At 33.1% G+C, this 23,220-nt stretch overlaps 1 protein-coding gene across 2 annotated transcripts; it reads left to right on the forward strand.

Moving 5' to 3' along the window:
* The first annotated feature begins 5,914 nt into the window (after positions 1–5,914).
* LOC132716072 (uncharacterized) lies at positions 5,915–22,137 on the forward strand. Of its 2 annotated transcripts, none has more exons than XM_060699228.1 (10): positions 5,915–6,046; positions 6,775–6,943; positions 7,175–7,224; positions 7,920–7,981; positions 8,472–8,576; positions 14,364–14,501; positions 15,491–15,664; positions 17,303–17,398; positions 17,901–18,045; positions 19,994–22,135. In XM_060699228.1, the coding sequence occupies exons 2-10, from the start codon at positions 6,780–6,782 to the stop codon at positions 20,470–20,472; spliced, it is 1,413 nt and encodes a 470-aa protein (XP_060555211.1). In that variant the 5' UTR covers positions 5,915–6,046; positions 6,775–6,779; the 3' UTR covers positions 20,473–22,135. The 2 variants fall into 2 exon arrangements, with proteins under 2 accessions (XP_060555211.1, XP_060555210.1); XM_060699227.1 differs by lacking the exon at positions 5,915–6,046 and adding an exon at positions 6,053–6,206 and having other exon boundaries at positions 19,994–22,137.
* Positions 22,138–23,220: the final 1,083 nt, after the last annotated feature.

Below are 23,220 nucleotides of genomic sequence, written 5' to 3' on the forward strand. Positions count from 1 at the left end.
CACAGAATTAGACATTGTTTCTCTGAACGAAAATTTGGAGAAACAATATCTCTTTTATGGAATCAATATTCATTACATTGAACGGTATCTTCATAACATTAGACAAAATTCTGGAAACATAGTCATCAAAAGCAATAAAATGCAAAAACAAAAATTTGAAAATCGTAGACTCGATTTTATCCAGTATGTTTGTGAGAGATAATCGAGAGCGCAACGCCTCTCATGCCCCCTAGCACCGGCTAAATGGGACCACAATCATTGACATTGGAATCAATGATCATGGATAACAACACTGAGATACGGGGCGATGTTTTACAGCCGCCACTCATCACCTGACATCTGTTAATTTTGAAAAGGGAAGGTCCATCGAAAGAAATGAAAATAAATGTAAATGAAAATCTTAGCGCTAGAGATGAGTTCATCCAAAGTTTAAATTTGAATTGTGAAAAAATGAATATTGTCTCTGCTTTAACCGGGTTGAACAAATGCATATTGTAGAGGGGGTTTTTTTTGCTCAAAATGTAACAGGTATGGTTTGTCATGCGTTTGTTTGTTTCTGTTTGTTGTTGTTGTTTTTTTTTAAATTAAATCCACTCAAATGCAATTTGCTTTTTAAAATATCCCTTGTAAAGCAGCTTATTTCAATAGTACGCTATAATAGGTCTAATGCTCATGAATGCGTATGTCCGACTTTTTAATTGAGATTGTCGGAGACAAAGAGCTAATGCTTATGCCTTAGAAAAAGATGTGATTTAATCAACAAAGTAGAATATTGTAGATGATTGTCAGGAACAATGACGGTAACAATACACCAAGTGTAATAAAACCCCTATCAAGACCTTTCCTTTCTCTGAATTTTGTCCCCTTTTTAGCTTAAAACGTCTAAGTCTAAAATGTTTTTATTCTTTCAAAACAAATAGTTTTAGAAACTGTGTTTACCTTTTTCAGCTTTGTTTTTGGACGAGGGCTCTACAACGAAAGCGTCGAGTGTTTTCATTTAAACAGATCATCAAAATGTGAAAGAGCCACTGTTTATTAGGGGTGGTTCCACAACATTATATGCCAGCGATTAATTAAAAAACTAATAGGAGGGTCTTTTTATTGAAAGTTTGATTGCAAACATTTAAATAAGTTTAGTTTGACAGTTCACATCATGTCATAACGCTAATAAGTTTCAGTTATCTTTGGTAGATCAGTTAAACTTTTTTACAAGTTGAATCTATTTTTGCCTAAGGACCTGAATTTAATTACATATTTGTATGTATAAATATCGTATATAAAAATTAAAGTCAATGTTTCTCTTTCGATTTCTTCTCAATCATGACGTGATTTCAATTTTTATTTTAAATTTGGTGTGGTTATAAAAGGGAAGAGTTTAAGGTAAATGCGGGGGTTGCCGGTTTCATAGCCAGAAACTGTTGCTTTATGACATCATTATTAATTTTACAAATAATGGGATAGTGCATAAAACGGGTCAATATCAATGTCGTTTTATCTGCGTGTTTGCCCTTTCTTAATTTGCAAAAATTGATTCGTTTCTGAGGCATAATGTGCCTTTAAGAGAACTCAGAACATATGAGCCGTGTCATTACAAAACCAACATAATGCGTTTGCGACCAGCATGGATCTAGACTAGCCTGTGCATCCGCGCAGTCTGATCAGGATCCATGCTGTTCGCTTACAAACCCTATTACAAGTAGAGAAACTGATAGCGAACAGCATGGATCCTGATCAGACTGCGCGGATGCGCAGGCTGGTCTGGATCCATGCTGGTCGCAAACCCACTATGTTGGTTTTGTCATGACACGGCTCATATGACAAACATATCGTCTATATATCCCTTTACAACAAAATGTAAATATCCTGCAAAATAAGTACAGAGCGTGAAAGGACTAGACTAACCTAGGCTTGTTATCAAATTAGTATTTTCAGTAATATTGCCAGCAAAACGTAAGTCCTAAAAAAGTCCATAATAAAATAAGAACATATCCTACTGAAATATGCTCGAGAAAGGTAATTGAATTGATATAAATGTTCGCCTTGAGGGAAATGTATTGGTATGACAAAGTTTACCATTGCAATGGTTAATTTAACGCCTGTTTCCTTGATTACAAAAGATATAGAAGCATTCATGAGGATAGATTTGAAAGCACATTATGCCTCAGAAACGAATTTTTTTTTCCTTATAACGAAACGGTAAACTTGAGTTTTAAAATGTTTTAATAATGGTTTTAGAGCATGTTAGATGTATATATCACCTGAAGAAAGAAGCGCTGAATATGAAATTATTTGTAATAAATGTAGCAAAATGTAAACAAAGTAATATTTTGACTTCCATACAAAATACTAAATCTATTTGTTCAAAGAAAGCAACAAACGCTACATATGATTCAGGTTATTGGTCAATGAGTACTTTTTTGGAAACAATAGCAGGACGAAGTCTCTTTTGTTTTTTTTAAAACACAAATGCGTTCTTGAATTTTTATTGTGTAAAATATAAGATGGTTCTTTAATTGACATAAAACCTTTTTAGAACACTAATCCCTACAATAGTTAAAATAAATAAGTTATACTCACGGTATGCATATAACTAGGAGAACGGCTGTTATGTATATGCAGTACTGTATGGCAACGATAAATGGTTTACTGGAAATAAAAAAGATAATTTTAGATATTTTAGAATATGCTACATTTCCGGTTGGGTTTTGTTGGGGTTAAAGTCACGCGGACTCTGTAAACAACACCAAGGCGATTTCCAGCTTCATAGAACGCTCCCTGTATGCATTAGGCAGGTGCAAGCGTGAACCTGAGTAGAACCACCAAACTTCCGTCAGTTAGCTGGGATAGGTTCTTCAAATGAAAAAACAATCTAAAACAACGACTTTTCCCGTATGTTACTTCGGATAAGAGGCTATTGCAAATGGGTAAGAAAATAAGTTCTAGATGTCTAAAAACCTTAAGCATTGCGGTAATAATTTTAAACACGAAGTAATATCTATATATCAGATGCGTAACTTTAACACTGTATACGAGTCCGTATGTTTATGATGTGTGTCATTTCTATTTTGCTCTTCGTTTCCAATAAAAGCACATGTATTCTTACTTCAGACCAGTTAGGCCACATGCATCGATACATACACATTTATTAGGTTATTCCATTCAATACTAAAATACTATGTCCTTGTCATCACGATATTGCATGAATGCGATTAGAATCTATCTTCACTTAAACTATAAATATGATACAAACACTCCATTTTATTAGCTTTTCTCAAGCTACATACTATTTACAAGTCGCAACTTTTCGGATCATTCCAACACTTTCCGTCAAGATACTGAATAATTGGTGAGGGAACTGAATAAGGTTCACTGAACTCATAATGGATTCCGTTTGTTCTTTATAATTCCAAATTATGATACGTTAAAAAATATTAATCTGTATAATACATTTTTAAAGATCCATTAAAAATAAGCACTGGAAATTGCTCTCATGATCACTTTTCTAAAGGCGTGTTCCGGATTACGGTCCAAATAAGATACTAAGTATATTATATGTTTATATCCCTAACACCATACTATTGTAAAATAAGTCACGTCTAGATCAACTGATGTGCAAAATGTTATTTCCAAATCAAATCAATCAAATACGTTTATTTCTGTTAATTGTCGGTGTCTGCATCCAATTCCTTGCTAAATCTCTTTTGTGTCCTATAATATCAACCTCAGAACATGATCATTATTTACATGCTCCTTATCTAAGTGAACATTGGTTAGTGCTGGACTTCTTAGTTAGAAATAGCAACAAAAGTCATGTATAGATATGCCGTAATTTTGCAGAAACCACTGAAAATTATGTTCGTTGTTTACAATATCGCAATATTCACGACATCGTTAACGTTCCTATATTCCTAGATGACAAGATGAGTAAGTTCAACACAACAGTTTGCAAACCTATATCGCACTGCAAACATGGAATCTGTCTCACTTTCCTTAACCTGTCCTTTCTTCTATGCTACTAATTTTAGCATTAGGAATCGTTTCGAATTGAATCAGCTAAATGATAGATCGCTCAGCTCCGGGCCTAGCCAATAAACATTTTTGAACAAGAAATGGTATTCATGTTATACTTACAAAACAAATCCATAATTAAGGTGTCGCGCATAACGATTTTATCCTAGCATTTCCCCATGGAATAGCGGGGAGCAATTATCAAACCCTGGGAAAGACCTTGAACTGCGGGAACATTCATAATAGGATATCTTCACTTAATTAATTACCATGTCCTGCGAGTTTGAAAATCACCCCTGCAATTATGGCGCCAAAACAAAACCACCGCAATGATCCGTCAGTGCGTTTTGCGCAATTCCCACAATATTTCGGGATTGTGGTACGAGCTGCATTTACATATTCATGGCATTGAATTTGTTGTTTTTTAATTTTTTGCCGGATGTATGTTTTCAGATGAAACCTTTATATCTAAGAATCTGTTGGAATACAGGATTGAGCCTGTTTTTTTTTTTGTTATTTTTGTGTGTGTTTTTTGTTTTTTCTATCTTCGAAAACTGCGCATTCACCACAAAACACATCAGAATTGCCGTTTTATTTAGATATATATAAATGAATCCAATACTGCCTTGGATTATAAAATTCGCGGGCACTCAGATTGCATATTATATAAAGGACACTAACAAATACGTACGATATGTAAGAACTATTTTAATTCCTACCTTTTTACATGATTATACATGCGACTGGTCGTTGTATTTCTTCGGTATCTGTTCACAGTCATATTTCCACCCGAAACTCATACTGGATTTATATAAGACCTACATATAACAAAATTCTTAAGCTTCAAATATAATAGTAGTAATATTATTTTACAAGTAATCAAACTTTTTTACTTTCCTTTTTAGTTACTTATTTTTGTTAAAAATCCAGAATTTTTTCACGTTTTTCTTATGTTATTTTTTTTTTTTTTTTTGGTGGTATATTTAGTACTAAGTCTTATTTTCACCACCAGATATCTGTTGCCGACGACATACAGCCAAAGACGTCATTAAAATTGTTATTTCTTAATACCCTTGCGGGCCTTTATCGCGTTATCTTTATTAGAATCGAATAAACATAATCACGTTTTGATATATAATACATAAGTTAACATTCTTTAAAAGTACTTACAATCGATTTTTTTACATAATACAACACAAAACTTTTATTTTTATAATGTTTTAAGTTAACGTTCTATATGTTTATGTAAATTATGTTGTAATGTTCGTTTGTTCTTGTTGTTGTTTTGCTTTGAAAAAAAATGCTCAGGGTGGTTATGTATATCAGCTGATTGATATTAAAGTGGCGTTCGACGTATTTTGCATGCTATAATCAAGATATATTCGTTATTTCTCGTGGCGTGTGCATGGCGTGTGCATGATTACAAGCAGAAACAAGAAAGGGAAACAAAATCTTACCTTTTTGTCAATTAAAAAATATAGACATGTACATAAAATAGCCTTCGGATATGTGTCGCTAACGACTCTAATTCTGAAATTGAGAAAGTGTTATATTCTACAAGTCAATAAAAAAAACATGTAAAAGAGATGTAGGCCTGTTGATGTATAGTTGCTGCACAAAAAATACGGTATAAATAACTTTTAAGCAGCTTAAATTGTGTTGGAATTATATTTACAGAGTCTATTAACGACGAAACAACCATAATTCGTATTATAAAGCTTTATGATATTTCCTAATATTAAATAACGCTTCTCATTTTATTTTGTTGTCTTCTGACAATCACCACGTAGCCTTTTAAAATAAACCGAATTGCAAACTGCTCACTATTGGGTGAATATGAATTTGACAATCAATTTAGTGTATTGTTACCTATGCATTATTTACAAATTACTATTTTCGCTGCGCCGTTTAATCTCGTCAATTTCCGTTAAGCTACGGAAAATACCGAGAATTCCGTATCCGATGTAAACAATATGGCCGCACTGAAACGTTGAAACTTGTTCGTTTGTTTTGTTTATTTCTGAGTCAAACTTCAAAGGTAATTGTCACGTTTTTGTATAACTGATAATTAAGAAAAAATCAGTTAGAATATTGAGATCACAAACCTGTGTTTCAGATTTCAGTTACTTTCTTTCAACAGTTCAACTCAACATGAAATCTCTTCAAGTTCAACAGATCAACACTTGAGTCTTAAATTGGTAGGATAGATGACGTTTTTATAACCTGAAAAAACTATTCAGTAATTCCTTAAACATTTACACCTTATGAATATCTGCATGTTTGTATATATTTTAACTTATAAGTTGGAACCTAATCTGTAATCTCTACTGGATCTTGTGGTCATTCTTTTTAGACACCCTTTCACATAATGTGTCTTACAGTGTAGTAGCCGAATTAATTTGGCGTGAACGGTTTGACCCATTTTACAAACTTTTTTTCAAACAGAAAAAGACATCACCCGTCCAAAATTATTTTGATGTCTCTTTGACAAGTCTAAATAGTTGGACTAACAGTGTAGTGTCAGGACGAGGTGTCGTCTCAGTCGATAGATGACTTTTCCCAGTGACACCACTGGGCAGATTACATCAGTAGAATGAAGGAAAACAAACAACATTTTAGTCGATTTTTCCTCCAAAAATTTTCTGCACAGTCTTAAGTATTGAATCTGGGAAGTTTCTAACAGTTGTTTCATGATTAAACCATATGATACATGTATGAATAATTATACTAATTAGAATAACTCTCATTTAAGCCTTTATTCTGCAGGAACGATGCCGGTAAGCCAGAATGAAAAGCTGTATGGCTTGCCAGGCCCGCAGAACAGTGCTGTTTTGATGGACATCATCAGTAAACTAAAGCAAGAACTTCACCAGAGTAAGGCAGATAACCACAAACTTGTTGATCAACTGAACTGTTTAATTTCGCTAGTGAAAAGGTATTTTGAATTCTTGTCTTCTCAAATAGAGTAATATTTCATTTCTGGAACTGTCTATTATCAAATTTGGGTGATAACAGGATGGAAATTTTATGTTAGTCATCCAATAGTATAGATTAAAGAGAGTGGTCAGACTTTTAACCAGTGCAGGCTGACCTGGCACTTAACTGGTGGCATAGACTTAACCAATTAATTAGAATTTTTTTTAACACTACTGTGCTTGTTTTTCAGAGCATGGGGTGGAGAACAAGGAGCCATTCTGCACCTTGCAAATATTGTTGGTGAGATGTTTTCATTTTTTATTTTTGAAGAATTAGTATAATGAAGGCTCTGTTTATTCTTTTAACTTTTAAAACAACTAGGTCAGGTAATATGCTGCCAGTGAAATCATGTCATTAAATAAACTGTCCGTAACAGTAACTACAGTGTCAGTGAATACACTGTCAGTAAATAAACTGTTATTAAGCTGTCATTAAACAAAACTGTCCATAAATAAACTGTTGGTAAATAAACTGTCAGTAAATACACTTTCATTCAATAAACTGTCTGTAAATACACTGTCAGTAAATGCACTGTCATTAAATAAACTGTCCCTAAATATACTGTCTGTAAATAAACTGTCAGTAAATATACTGTCATTAAAGAAACTGTCCATAAATAAACTATCAGTAAATACACTGTCGGTGAATAAACTGTCATTAAATCCACTGCCAGTAAATAAACTGCCAGTAAGTACAATGTCAGTAAATACACTATGACTGCCAGTAAGTACATGTACAGTGTCAGTACTTTTGAAAGTATTACATGTATGTTTCAAAATTCAAACAATAGTTTTGTAAACTACAGGGAACATAATACACATAGATTTATACACTTTGATTAATTTTAAATTATATTTTTAGCAGATTTTCCTCATACTATACTTAGAATAATTTTGTTTGTCATAAAAATCACAATTTCTATTGTATATTTATAGGAATGGAAGCACCAAAGTTTGAATCCCATGATGTAAACAGAAACACACCTGTTGGTGACAAGGCAAGTCAATTAAAATGATGGTTGCGGTGGTGTTTGTAGTTTTTACACCATATCATGGCAAAAAGCCACATTGAATTCACCGGCCACCACATTGTTCCCGGGCATGCTGTCAAGCAGTTAACTAGTACTAGTTGCTTTCACTTTCACAATGAACTGATAACTTCTGTACATGCCAGAGCAGAGGTACAGTGTGAATGACCGTAGAAAGGATGTCATAATCAATTGCAATTTTGTCACAGAAATGTATAATACTGTTATATTTTGCTATTAAATTTACATTGATTTTATATTGTGAATATTATATATTTAATTTTAATATATCATTTTAAAATTTTACCATAAAGGGAGATAATTGTAATGTTTTGAATACTATGCAAGTTACGGATTATATATTTTGACACAGTGATGTATTAGCTATAACTGACATTGATTTTAAAATGCAAAAATTATGTATATAAGATTTTTTTTGCATATTACTTTTTGATAATAGACCCGTGCAGTGAAGAACTGGGAGAGGTTTGCGGTAAAACTTTTGGAGCGGGAATACACTGCTATTCAGGAAGAAATCCGACATAGACAGTTGCTTCATATACAGGTACTGTTGTAAAATAATGCACTGTTCGAGTTTAAATGCTTAGGAATAGATTAATAAAAGTTGATAAGCCTGAGTGATTAATTACAAAGCATTTGAACAAAAAGGTAAAAGGTAAAGAGAATTGGTAAAGGTATATTGAACTACATTGAGCATAGAAGTAATTTAGTTTATACAAATTTATTTTAGTTTGATTGTGTTGGAAGCTATAAGCTTTTTGAAACACTGTTGAATCCCTTTGTGGAACCAACCAGTACTAAGCAATGAATGTAAAGTTTCTTGCTCAAGGAACCAACAGCTTGTCCCTGACAGGGTTTGAACCCACGCGGTCAGCAATCCTAAGATTACTAGTCCTACGTGTTAACCACTCGACAACGCTTAATTCATTGTGTGTGGAAGCAAAAACAAAATTGTATTATAGAAAATATCCTATGTTATCCTTTGTGACTACAACAGTCACTTACCATATTGTTTTCATTTAATGCCCCCCCCCCACCACCAGATTTTGTAGATGAAAAATTCTAACCTTTTAGATTTGTAAATCAAAAATGAAAGAGCAATTAAAAAACTTCAAATATTTTTATTTAAAAAATGACAAGAACACTTCAGTAATATTAAATCATTTTTAAAAAATCCTGAATCCTGTATTACATACTTGATTATAATATGAGCCGTGCCATGACAAAACCAACGTAATGGGTTTGCGACCAGCATGGATCCAGACCAGCCTGTGCCTCCGCGCAGTCTGATCAGGATCTATGCTGTTCGCTTACCAACTTATTAAAAGTAGAGAAACTGATAGCGAACAGCATGGATCCTGATCAGACTGCACGGATGCGCAGACTGGTCTGGATCCATGCTGGTCGCAAAACCATTATGTTGGTTTTGTCATGATGCAGCTCAATTATGTATGTATGACAACAAACCAGAAAGAATAATATATGGATGTAGTTTGTGAGTGTGAGATACATGATCTGATATGACATATATATATATATAGCAGATAAGAAAATGGTCTATAACAAAATATTAGTTTTGATCATATGAATAACATATATACTATCAATTAGAACTTTTTACTTTTCAAAAAATAAGAATCTCCCATTGGCCAATGATATTAATTTTTATTGCTTTTATCAATATTTGAGATACATGTGGAAAATGTGCCCATATATAGACCAATCTACTTAAAGGACTTTTGATAGTTGATTAGAAATACTTTAATTATTTGCTTTAAAACGATATATTATCATGTCATTGACCTTGAACACATGAGCCGCGTCACAACAAAACCAAAATAGTGCGTTTGCGACCAGCATGGATCCAGACCAGCCTGCGCATCCGCGCAGTCTGATCAGGATCCATGCTGTTCGCTTTCAGTTTCTCTACTTGTAATAGAGTTGGTAAGCGCTGATACGCAGACTGGTCTGGATCCATGCTGGGTGCAAACGCACTATGTTGGTTTTGTCGTGACGCGGCTCATATATTGACTCAGACAATGACTGTTTTGTTATTAACCTGACAGTTCATGAGTTCATGAAAACTCACATTTTGTTATTAAAGAGGGCTTTTTTCCCTACTGTAGCAGGGGCAATGTTCAGGTTGCTTCCTTTCGAGAGAAAATTCTTAAAAATCATGCAGTTTTCCCCTATTTTACATCTTATTTTTTTTCCCTTTTGCAAAAAACACAGTGTTATTTCCCCCAAAATAAAGGTGAAGTGCCCTCCCCCTACCTGACAAAAAATCCTGAAAAGAGGCATAATTATGATGACCAAAATAAAGTATATAACCATGAGTGGTTATATGTTTTATTTTAAAATTCATCCCTTTTCAAAATGATATATGAAAATGTCTTTTGTAAACAATTCAAAATTTTTAATATTAATCAATAGGAAGAATACTTTAAAAACCAACAAGTTGTAGTCAATTAAAGCTGTAAAGAGATAACATTTTGTCTTGCCTCAGGCTTTCTTATGTACAATTACAATTGAAAGATATATATATTTATGTACTTGTATATATTTATATTAGGGATGGCAACGAATACCAAAATTAATACTCGAGTACTCGGTCATTTTTCCGATCGAGTACTCGGTTACTCGGACGATTTCCAATGATCTTCAAAGTTTATCACACAATATCAACGCCGTCCGCATGCTACTTTCGTTTTCTATTTATATTGAATTTCATAGAATTCGTAACTATAGATAGGACTGCAAAGGAGACAAATTAATTAAAATTAAATCAACGACATTATACTTTAGAACATTTTTTCATAACCTCTGATCCCCTCTCAAAATTCCATTTTATTTAGTTCCGCCCATTGTTTTCTCGTTTAGGGCACCTTCATTTTATTACTTGGGGACCATACGCCGCTTTTCATGGAATGGCACGGAAGTGTCACATTGAAGGTTCCATGATAACCGCCATATGAACACATCTGCGGATGTTTCCAAATTCAAAATTTTACTATATCATGTTTAAATGTTGAATTCTGCTTAAGCCGGTGCTAGGGGGCGTGGACGGTAACTTGCACTTTCCAGTACCGTCCATAAACAGGCTAAATCAAACCGAGCCTGCAACATTTTCAATTTTGCCGTGTTGGGCTTTCTTTAGGGATTCTGTATTTATCTATTTTAATTAATGCAATATCAAGTTTAAAACATGTTTAGCAGTTGAAACATCTTTTTCTTCTTGTAATTAAATAGACTGATCGGCGGCAACAAAAGTTAAACCGGGTCTAAATACTACCTTAATTATTATATCATAATAGCAATACGGCCCTTTGTTGTTTTCAAAAATGTTACCTTAAAACAAGATTCGGGTACAAACTGCATTGTGTTACACAATTAAAGGTTACTAAATATCTTAAGAGACCGAATGACGTAAGCACCACATGTGCGCGTGTCAAACTGTTGATCGCCTCATTAAATTTATGGTATCATTTTCGCACCTCTGCAAGGAAGTTGTGATTGTATTTAACAGGTATTTATGAAGATATATGCACATCTCCGAATTTTTTAACTAATTGGATACACCAAACTGTCTAAATAGCAAATAAAATAGAAATTATACATTTTTTCCGAGTAATCGTATATCAATTTTGTTAACCGATATTCGGACGTTCGATCGAGTACTCGGTTAACCGGTTATTCGTTACCATCCCTAATTTATATTGATGTAAAGTATGTTGTAAAGTTCAAAACTAGCCAATGAATTGCAAGGTAATTTTTAGCTCGACTATACGAAGTATATGGAGAGCTGTCCTACTCGCCCCGGCGTCCGCGTCCGCGTCCAGATTTTAGATTAAAGTTTTGGTGCAGTAAAATATTTTTCACTATAACTTTGTCATTTCTTAAGGTATCAACTTCAAACTTCAAATATATGTTCCTTATCATCAACCACATCTTATGTGACAAGGTTCATAACTCTAGCACCAATATTTTCAGATTTATCTCCCCTTGAACTTAGAATTTTCCTTAAAAAATACTATTTTTTACTGATACTTCTTTATTTCTTAAGGGATCAACCTAATACTTCAAATATATATACCTTATCATCATCCCCATCTTATGTGACAAGGTTCATAACTCTAGCACCAATATTTTCAGATTTATCTCCCCTTGAACTTAGAATTTTCCTCAAAAAATACTATTTCTTACTGTTTCTTCTTTATTTCTTAAGGGATCGACCTCATACTTCAAATATATTTACGTTATCATCATCCCCATCTTATGTGACAAGGTTCATAACTCTAGCACCAATATTTTCAGATTTATCTCCCTTTTAACTTAGAATTTTCCTCAAAAAAATATTATTTTTTACTGTAACTTATTTATTTCTAAAGGGATCAACTTCATACTTCAAATATATTTACGTAATCATCATCCACATCTTATGTGACAAGGTTCATAACTCTAGCACCAATATTGCAAGAATTATCTCCCCATAAACTTAGATTTATTTACTAGAAAAATGTTATTTTTTATTTTAACTTTTTTATTTTTAAAGGTATCTACCTCAAACTTCAAATACTTATACCTTATCATTAATTACATTTTATGTGACAATGTTCATAACTCTTGAAGCAATATTTACAGATTTATCTCTCTTTGAACTTAGGATTTTCTTTAAGAAATATAATAACTTCTTTACTTTTTAAGGTATCTACTTCAAACTTCAAATATATATTTCTTATCATTACACAAATGTTGTGTGGCAAGATCCATAACTCTAGCATGACTATTTCTATAATTATTCCCCTTGATCTTGGAATTAATGTTAACAAATGCTATTTTTTTACTATAACTTAATACGTAATTATACATAATTGATTTTTCTTTCATAGTTTTGTCCTTACTGCGTCCAGTATTTTATTAGTCGAGCTTCGCTGTCTCCTGTGACAGCTCTTGTTCTAATTATGTTTATCTATTGATTTTCAACAACAGCATGGTGATACTATGTTTAAGGCCATATTAAAATGTGGACAAAACCATTTATCACAATATCAAGATAAAAATCAATTAGTTCATGGTTCATTTATAAAAAAAACATATCTGTACTTTAAATTGACTAGTAAGATATACAGTTTTAAACCTCGGCGCAGTTGCCCTCTGTTAAGCAAGTACCTCTTAACAACAAAAGTACCAAACCTATATCCCCCCCCACACACCGAAAAAAAAAAAAAGAATTCACCAAAGGTGAACCCTCCCTGGAGCAAAACAACTTGGCAGCAACCAAATCTGGTCTTAAAATGGTAGTTTCTTTGCGGAGGTTTTTCTGATAATAAATGTAAATAAGCTATATTCAAGCACTATTATAATACTTTTCCATCATAAAATTTTGCTTAAATTTTTAAACTTGAATATTCTAGAATAGGTAGAGCTATTTTACTCACCCAGGTGTCTGCGTCACACTCTGGTTAAGGTCTTTTTTACAAGTTGGTATCTCGAAAAACTGCTAAAGAAAATGGATTGATTTTTTCCCCATTAATTTGCCAGCATAATAGGTCACTGTCCAAGTGGTTTTGACTGAATTATTTCCCTTTTTGAATTAAGAAAATTCTTCATAATCCAGGCTCTTGTTATACTATCCAGCACTGAGAATAGTCGAGCACAGACTGTTTTAGTATTAACTCTGGTTGTAAAACATCTTTATTACTGAATCCTTTAAAGGTATTGTTTCAAAGCTTTGACAATAGTGTCTCTATCTGTTGGCAGAAGAACATGACTCTATCTTTAATGATATTCCAATTTTGACTTTTTAGAAAAAGTTTCAAACAACCTTATTTTTTCACCACTTTATTGAGATATTTCTTTGACAGATGTAACACTTAATTATGATATTCACCCTCATTTTGAGAAAAGAATACATATCTCTGTGATATATTTGACATGGTTATTCCCCTTGTTGTTTTTTTCTTATCAAGCTTACTTCATCTTGACTGTTACAATTGTATAATAGGGAAAGCTATCCTGCTCACCCAGGCATCTGCTTCTGCGTTTAACCTTTTGTAAAGTTTTTCATACCACCCCAAACTTAAATCCTGTACCCTTTGATGTATTGTTTTGAAACTTAAAATGAATGTTTATAATGCCATCCCCATAACCTATTAAGTACTTATAATAGTCCATATTGCTGTCTTATGGACAGCTCTTCTTGTTAGTTATTGTGTTTGTCTATGCTTGAACATGCACATACATGTATATTATTTCACATACATGTATATTATTGCACATACATGTATATTATTTATTTTCTCATTACATTTGTTGTGTATTTATATTTCAGAATAGACAAATGTACATGAATGATGTAATTGAAGATCATAAACAGGAAATGTCCAAGTTTCAGCTTCATAAGAAAAGTACAACGAGCTTAGAAGATGTTGACAAACAGTTTCTGAAGATTTATAATACACAGGCCAAGGTACAAATTAATAACAATTGAGCCGCGTCACGACAAAACCAACATAATGCGTTTGCTACCAGCATGGATCCAGACCAGCCTGCCCATCTGCGCAGTCTGATCAGGATCCATGCTGTTCGCTTACCAACTCTATTACAAGTAGAGAAACTGATAGCGAACAGCATGGATCATGATCAGACTGCGCGGATGGGCAGGCTGGTCTGGATCCATGCTGGTTGCAAACCCATTATGTTGGTTTTGTTATGACACAGCTCAATTTAGTTTTATTCCATAGGAAGCAGTCAAATAATGGCTGATTCTTGCCATGCCATATCTTTGCTTTATTCTGCAACAAAAATGCGAAAATATAAATCTATGACAGAGTTAAAAAAGAAATGGCCCCAAAAGATTTATTTTTTCTTAATTTTTTTATAGCCAGCTTCAAATTTTTTAAAATTGGTTATTAGATTGACAGATTGCATTCAGGCTATCATTCTGGCTACTGACTAACCTCAAAAATAAGTTATTTTGAGTCTGAATAACTTTAGGTCAAAGGTCAAGGTTATATGTACATGTATCTTGTCTGAAAAAAAAATCAAAACAACATGTCTTTAGCTACTAAATTTTACATTAAGTTCTCCACCCTCAGATCATTATTTGATTTATAGAACCAGTTTATATGATTTGTCTTTTGCTAACATACAAACTTTGATTGGGTTATTGCAAAAACTGACTAAACCTCTGTTTAGAAAAATAACATGTCAAAGAACTATTCAATAACAAGTTTTAACTAAATAAATATATATATATATTTTTTTTTTTGTAATAACATCGAAAAATATTATGCATTAATTAATATAATATTGGCAGTTGAGGATTTTCTTGTTGAGTTTTTGTAATATTAACCCTTACCTCTCCAAAGATCGTAACTGGACTTGTTCATCTTCTAATCTGGGCAAAACCAATCAAAGCCACTTTCTAAATTGTAAGACTGCCTATTCTATTTTTAGAACAAAGATCCTAGAAGAGTAAGGTCAGCTTGTAGACCAAGGTCAGGTTATAGAGGTCAGATTTCACGGGCAGCTGCTATGGCTGACAGGGCAGATGTTAGAGTTGAAGATTTATTAGGTCAACAGGGGTCACAGGGTCATAATGGTGTTGGTGGTGATCCTAACAGCAACAGTGTGAGTATTTAAGTTTGGAAAAAATGAGTCGGGCCATGACAAAACAACATAATGCATTTGCGACCAGCATGGATCCAGACCAGCCTGCGCATCCGCGCAGTCTGATCAGAATCCATGCTGTTAGCTTACAAACCCTATTACAAGTAGATGAACTGATAGAAAACAGCAAGGATCCTGATCAGACTGCGCGGATGCGCAGGCTGGTCTGGGTCTGTGCTGGTCGCAAACGCATTACGTTGGTTTTGTTGTGGCGTGGCTTAAATATAACTTGTTCTTAAAAGACAAGTGTTTCTTATCAAGAGGATTCTCTATATTGTTTAAGCATTGAACTGTTGTCAAAGGAAGATGGACAAAACCCCACCAGTTAAAACCCCACCAACTTTAATTTTATAGAGTGGGCAAAATCCCATCACTTCAGTTTTTATGCTTCTCGAAAAATTTCGGGGGAGCATATAGTCGGCGCCTTGTCCGTCTGTCCGTCCTTTTGTCCGTCCGTCCGTTGTCTTGTCCGGAGCATAACTTGAAAACCCTTGGAGATAATTTGTTGAAACTTCATACAGTGGTAGAGGGCATTGAGGGAGAGTGCAGTGTCAAAGAACCATAACTCTATTTTGCCAGGTTTTTGAATTATTTCCCCTTATAGAAAAATCTTGTCCGGGGCATAACTCTAAAACTATAAGAGATATCAACATGAAACTTTGTAGGTGAATAGATCTCAATAGGTAGATGTGCAGTGCATAAGAACAATAACTATATTTGTCCTAATTTTGGAGTAATTGCCCTTTGTTTATTTTAACACTTTGAACTTAGTCCTGAACATAACTCTAAAACTATAAGAGATATCAAGATGAAACATTGTAGGTAGATAGATCTCATTGAGTAGAGGTGCAGTGCAAAAGAACCATAACTCTGTTAAGCCTCATTTTTGAATTATCTCCCCTTTTAGAAAATCTTGTCCAGGACATAGCTGTAAAACTATAAGAGATATCAACATGAAACTTTGTAGGTAGATATATCTCAATGGGTAGATGTGCAGTGCACAAGAATCATAACTCTGCCTTGCCTAATTCTGGAGTTATTGCCCTTTGTTTATTTTTACTTTTTGAAATTGTCCGGGACATAACTCGGAAATCATAAAAGATATCATCAAGAAACTTTGTAGGTTGAGAGATCACATTGATTAGAAGTGCAGTGCAAAGAACATTAACTCTGCCTTGCCTAATTTTGGAATTATTCCACTTTGAACTTTTTCCAGGGACATAACTCTGAAACTACAAGAGGTGTACTTTCTGTGTCCAAAACCTATTCGGGGAGCATCACCCGGCTCAAACCGGGTTCTTGTATAGAGTGGACAAAGCCCCACACTTACCAATTATTGGGCAAGATTGTATAAACTGATTGCTAGTACATTATGCTGAACAAATAAACACAAACTTGTTACAAGCTTGTACAATATGGGAAATAAAATGTTAATTACAAAAATGTGTTGATTGTTAATTTAATTTTAGATTATTTTGAATGAAGCTTTATTTTAATCTGTACAATTCCTCTGACACTTTTCCAAGAAATTTGCATTACTTATCCAGATTGCAGTAGATATTTCTTACATGTATATTTATGTATTTTATTACTGTATAGGCTTTTAGTGCACTGTACAAGCTAGATTCTAGTGAAGGACAGAGACCGTTATACAGGCCTAGAGAATATTTTGACGATGCAAATAGATATAAACAGGTGCGTATAGACAAAATATTTTTGTTGGTATATGACAATCAAATCATTAGATAAGTGCATTACAATAGGATTTCACCACAACCTATTTGTTAACAAAAGAACACATGTCAGTATTTGTGGTTAAATCTATTGGTATTCAAATAAACGGTCAGAGTAGGGATCTATGAATTATATTGTGAGCAGACAATATTTGTAAGGATAATTTATGCCTGACCTTGACCTCAAATGACCTTGACCTTGTAAACCTATTATCTATTTCCCTACACCTTCGCCAAACAGACCAAAAAAAATAGCTTATATTTTCTTAAGGAGATTATTAGTCAATTTATTTGTGTGTGTACTTATTATGTATAAATATTGATAAATATGTTAATATTTTCCTAATCACTATGTTGGAAAACAGCTATATATTCAGAATCAAAATGTAAAAATCATTTTTATAATTCTGGAAAGCTTAATAAATATTTTTTTTTGGTAATTAATTAATTTCAATGTATTTCAGAATAACCTATTTGACCCAGATGTGATATTTAGCCCAGAGTTATTGGCACCACAAAGAGAGGCCAAAGGAAGGCCTGGCAGTGCTACCAGTTCATTATTAGGGTCTGGTATAAATCTTAAGAATAGACCAAAATCTGCTTCAATGGGTAATTATTTGAGCTGTTTTTATTTGTAATTTTAAACAATTTTAAAATCTAGACTTTATCTAAGATTCAATAATTTTATTTGCTTGACAATTTGAAGAAAAGGGAGAGCTATCCATCACACTGGTCAAGTTTTTGCGTGCTTACAGGTTGTGTCTTCAAAACTAGTAAAGAGAATGGGTCAAAACTTCACACACTTGTTTGATAGCATAAAATTTAGTCACTGTCTAAGACCCATAACTCTAACATAGATGTTGACAGAATTATGACCTTCTTTGAACTTAGAAATTCTACTTTTATCCAAAGCCCCGTTTTTTTATCAAAATTGGCATTTCGGTTATTAGGAAAAAATTTTATTGAACAAAAAACATTGTTGACAATGTTAAAACTCCATAAATAATGAAAGGGTTATGGAGGGGACTTGGTTTTTGTACAAGAAAAATTTTTAAACCCCAAAAATGAAAAATTTTTAAAAAAGGGAAAAGAAAAAAATTTAAAAATTTTAAATGCGCTCCTCTTAGTTCACCCCTACTAAAAAACTTTGAAGGGAAGAAAAGGGAAAAATCACAAAAACTTATGGTACAAAAAATTTTCATAAGCTGTAAACATATAGGTATTTTTTGCTGTAGGGAAAAAGGAAAAAACAATATATTTTGGGCAAAAAAAGTTTAAATGACCCGACGTTAGAAACCCCCAGTTGGGGCCTTTTTGAAAAAAAGTATGTCATCATTTAGATCGCGGTAATGGTGTTCCATTTTAGTTTTTTTCATGTTTAAGTTAAAATTTCTACATGTTATTTTGCAAAATATTAAATGCTATAAGTAACTTTACATTGTAACTCAAAATTTCTTTTTTCAACAAACAAGAACATTTAGAAATTGATAATTGTTTCAGACGTATGCACAAATTTAACGGACTATTGTTGCTTTTTGCAGAATTTTGTAAAATGTTGTTCTGTTAAGACTGTTTTACATAAAAACTTAAAGATTTAAAATATTTTGCACAAAAACTTTCTTGTTTAGGTGTTTGAATAAAATAATATTATGTCAATTTTGACCAATTTCAACACTGGTTACATGAAAATATGCCATTACCGTGATATAAGTGATAACGCAGAATTAATGATGTTGAGTATAAAGTAAAACATTTGAGATCTGAGTATGTATAGAATTGTTATAGGAAAATCAGTCATTTTTTGCTATTTTTTTTGGAAGACAAGCTTGTGACATTGCCCTATCATGTTGATTAACCTTCTTATTAAGGGAATTTTCTCTGTGATTGTCGAAGATATCCCATTTGAAATTTGGAAAATTTATCTGATAATTACAGGAATAGGATTCCATTTTAGCAAGCAGGTACCCACAATATTTCAGCACAATTTTACTTGCAATTGTAATATCTTTAAAAGAATTTAACTTTTTTTACTTATTCAGGCCTTTTTCCTTCTATTTTGGGGAAGGGCCACATGACAAATTTTGGAAATTTGTGTCGTAAATTTTTTTAATTTGAGAAGAAAGTTATTGTGAAATTTGCCAATTTGGAAAAATATGCTAGCATTTAAAGTGTAACATTTGTTTAAATAAATCCTCTTACTTAAACTGTTCAGCTTTTTCTGTCATATCAAAAATACAAGGACAGGCTAAAATGTGTACAAATGTAAAACTGATATCAATTAAAAATCCTGTTCTTATTCACAAAACATGAATTTATTCCGTAATGCTATTTCGCGACACCAAAATTGAAGATGTGGTACTTTTTCTTTCAAAATGCTGACTTTTAGATTGGTAATATTTTTTTTGGATTGGGAAAAAAACCAAAACATAATTTGGATGGGGACTGGGGCCCATATTCCGACCCATGGGATAGGGGAAAAAAGGGCTGTTATTTAGTTATTAATTTATTGATGAATGGGAAAAAAAAACATAAAGAGTATTTGTGTTCTTTTTAACAGTGTTCATGACAGAACCAAAACCAGAGCGACCACTGAAATACGAAACTACACGGCCTACATCCGGGAAAAAGCCTCGGCCTGGCAGTGGCACTGCCTCACTTCGTGGACGACGTCACTCTGCACCTACAAGGAGACAGGGTCCGACACTGATAAACAGGAAGGAACTTCACAATAGATCTGAACTGGATCACAATAATGAGCCAGAAAATGATGAAATTGAACCAGAGTTACAGAATATTGAAAACCAGACAATGAATACAAGTTTTAATGAAGGAAACTTAAGTGATGAACAAAATTGCAGTGGAGACAACACAGTGAAAGAAAAGCCACCCATAAAGGTCAAGGTCAAGAAAGGTCATCCTATGGACAAATTTGTAGAAGATCTGAGGCTCATGGGTGAAATGGAACTAGATTTTAAGAATTCTACTTTACAATTGCAAAAGAAACTTGGTCTTGATGGAAGTGGTTTTATTTACTAAATATGAGTAAACTTACAGTATTTCCCAAAACAAAGTATTTTGATATAAAAGAATATCTTATTTTTTAAGACATTGTATGTTATTAAGCTGTTTTAAAAATGCTAAAAATAAGAAAAATTGCATGTTTTGATTGACTGAATCTCTTTTTTTACACACAGAAATACTTACTTTGAGGATACTTCAGAAACTTGAAGAGGGTGGTATGAGATCTCCCATATTTTTGACATTATTTGGCAAAGAGTTTTGTCCTATCTTAGAAGCTGTATTCGAATACTGTTGTAACATAGATGGTTAGTAGCTGGTCACTTTTAAAGAAATTTGTAATTACTGGTTAGTTACGCAGGTGTGCTGTCCAAATAGACAGACCACAAAGATATGAATAAACAGATTTGAAATTGGCATAAAAACCAGAGAAACAAACAAACAAAGTTTCATAGAGCGTTTCATGTGAAAACTTACAAATGGCATTGCATCTAAGAAATATAAATTCAGTGACATCAGTTCATTTACTCAAAATCATTTACATTTTGCATAGCTTTAAAATAGCAAATTATACTTCATTTGGATTAGTTTTATTGGATCCGTAGACCAAATGGTTTTCGATCAATAACTAAAGAACCCTTAGGCCTAGGAACTTCAAACTTGGTATGAAGATTGTTCATGACCAGAAGATGACCACTATTGTTTTCTGGGTCAATGGGTTAGAGGCCAATATTATATTGACCTTGTAGGTATAAACGGATTCAAATCAATAACTTGATAACCCATGCATAGGCCCTTGACCTTCAAACTGCAAAGACGCATTTGCCTTGGCCAGTAGATGATTCCTATTGATTTTGGGGTCAGGGGGTCAAAGGTTTAGGTCACATTGACCTTGTATGTCAAAACAGTTTCCTGTCAATAACTGGAAACCCATGGACCTTTAAACATAACAAATGCATTGCTTATGGTCAAAAGACGACCTCAATTGAATTTTGGAGTCAAGGGGTTAGAGGTCAAGATCCAATGACCATATAGGTAAAAACGGTTTCAGATCCATATCTCAACAACTCATGGACGCTTTACCTTCAAACTTCACAGGTGCATTTGTCTTGGCCAGTACATAACCCCTATTGATTTAAGGGTCAAAGGTCAAAGTCACATTGACCTTGTACATAAAAATGATTTCCGCCAAGTTGCCTTGGTTGATATTTTTTATTTACTAAAAATGCTTTAGTTGATATTTTTGATTAAACTAAAAATGCCTTTGGTATACACATCACAAAAATTGTGTACAATTAAATTTAAAGTCTCAACATTTCATAGATCAAAGATTAAAAAGAGGGGTACAATTTCCATATTTTCAAATTGTTAGTCATGTCAATATTATGATTTCAAGACGATGAGTAAATATTCTTTTATGGCATAATTTATTTACATTATAGATGCTGATCATATTTATATTAAAAATTTATATTGTTACACTAAAATTGTATTGTGTTGATGATATATTGAAAACTGTATACATAATAAATGTGCTAACTAAGTAAGGGCATGACCATTTCATGTATGAACTATAGTATAGATGTATTGGCATGGTATATTCATTTAATGCATCCATGTTGTTCTCATATTTCTAGTTTACAAATGTGCCGTGTCATGACAAAACCAACATAATGGGTTTGCGACCAGCATAGATCCAGACCAGCCTGCGCTTCCGCACAGTCTGATCAGGATCCATGCTGTTTGCTATCAGTTTCTCTACTTGTAATAGAGTTGATAAGCGAACAGCATGGATCCTGATCAGACTGCGCGGATGCGCAGGCTGGTCTGGATCCATGCTGGTCGCAAACCCATTTTGTTGGTTTTGTCATGACACGGCTCATTAATGTTCTGTACCTGTTTGTAATACACTGTGTTCCTGTGATAAGTGATGATAATTTTTTTTGCATGTTATATGGCCCAGTATATATATTAATGCCTTGAAAGCCAGGTAATGCTATCCAAGGCACTGAGGTATTTTATTAGTTATAAATATTTTTGGCAGGTTATATGGCCCTATATAAACGGTTGTTTGTAAATATAGCGGCTCGGGTTATATTGCAAACAACCGTTTATATACGGTCATGTAACCTGTCAGAAATATTTATAACGAATTCATTATACAGCAAGCATCATTTTTATAGGAAAATAGCGAGATTGCTTAATAAATCGACAGAAGCCGTGTATATAAAACTATATAAACATCACTCTTATCCAATGAAAAGCGACGTTACAAACGTGCAGTATTATAAAAATGGTTATATGGTCAGCAGCCATTCATTCTTGGCCATATAACCTGTCAAAAGTCATTATAACAACTATATAATACTGCCCAAATTGCTTTATTTAATAAGTGTTATAAATTCCATGCGTTGGTGTTTATAGATAATATAAATATCATGATTATCCAATGAAAATCATTGTTACAAATTAATCATTATTATAATGAAATAAATCGTTCTGTTTCTATATATAATAAAGAAGCATAGGAGGGGTAAGCTGTTTCTATATATAATAAAGAAGCATAGGAGGGGTAATTTTTTTCCTATATTAATAAGTACATGAGCATTAATTATATAGTCTCACATTTCAGAGTATCATATACATTTATTTTAATGTATTGTATACAAAGTCTTTGCAATTTTAAAGGGACTCCACTGAGGTTTTTTGAAATGACAGGACTGAAAATATTTTTTTGAGATTATTACTCCATCTGATGTAGGTCTA

This window comes from Ruditapes philippinarum, unplaced genomic scaffold, assembly GCF_026571515.1.
Source record: "Ruditapes philippinarum isolate M1 unplaced genomic scaffold, ASM2657151v2 ctg597_1_1_1_1, whole genome shotgun sequence".
NCBI lineage: Eukaryota > Metazoa > Mollusca > Bivalvia > Venerida > Veneridae > Ruditapes > Ruditapes philippinarum.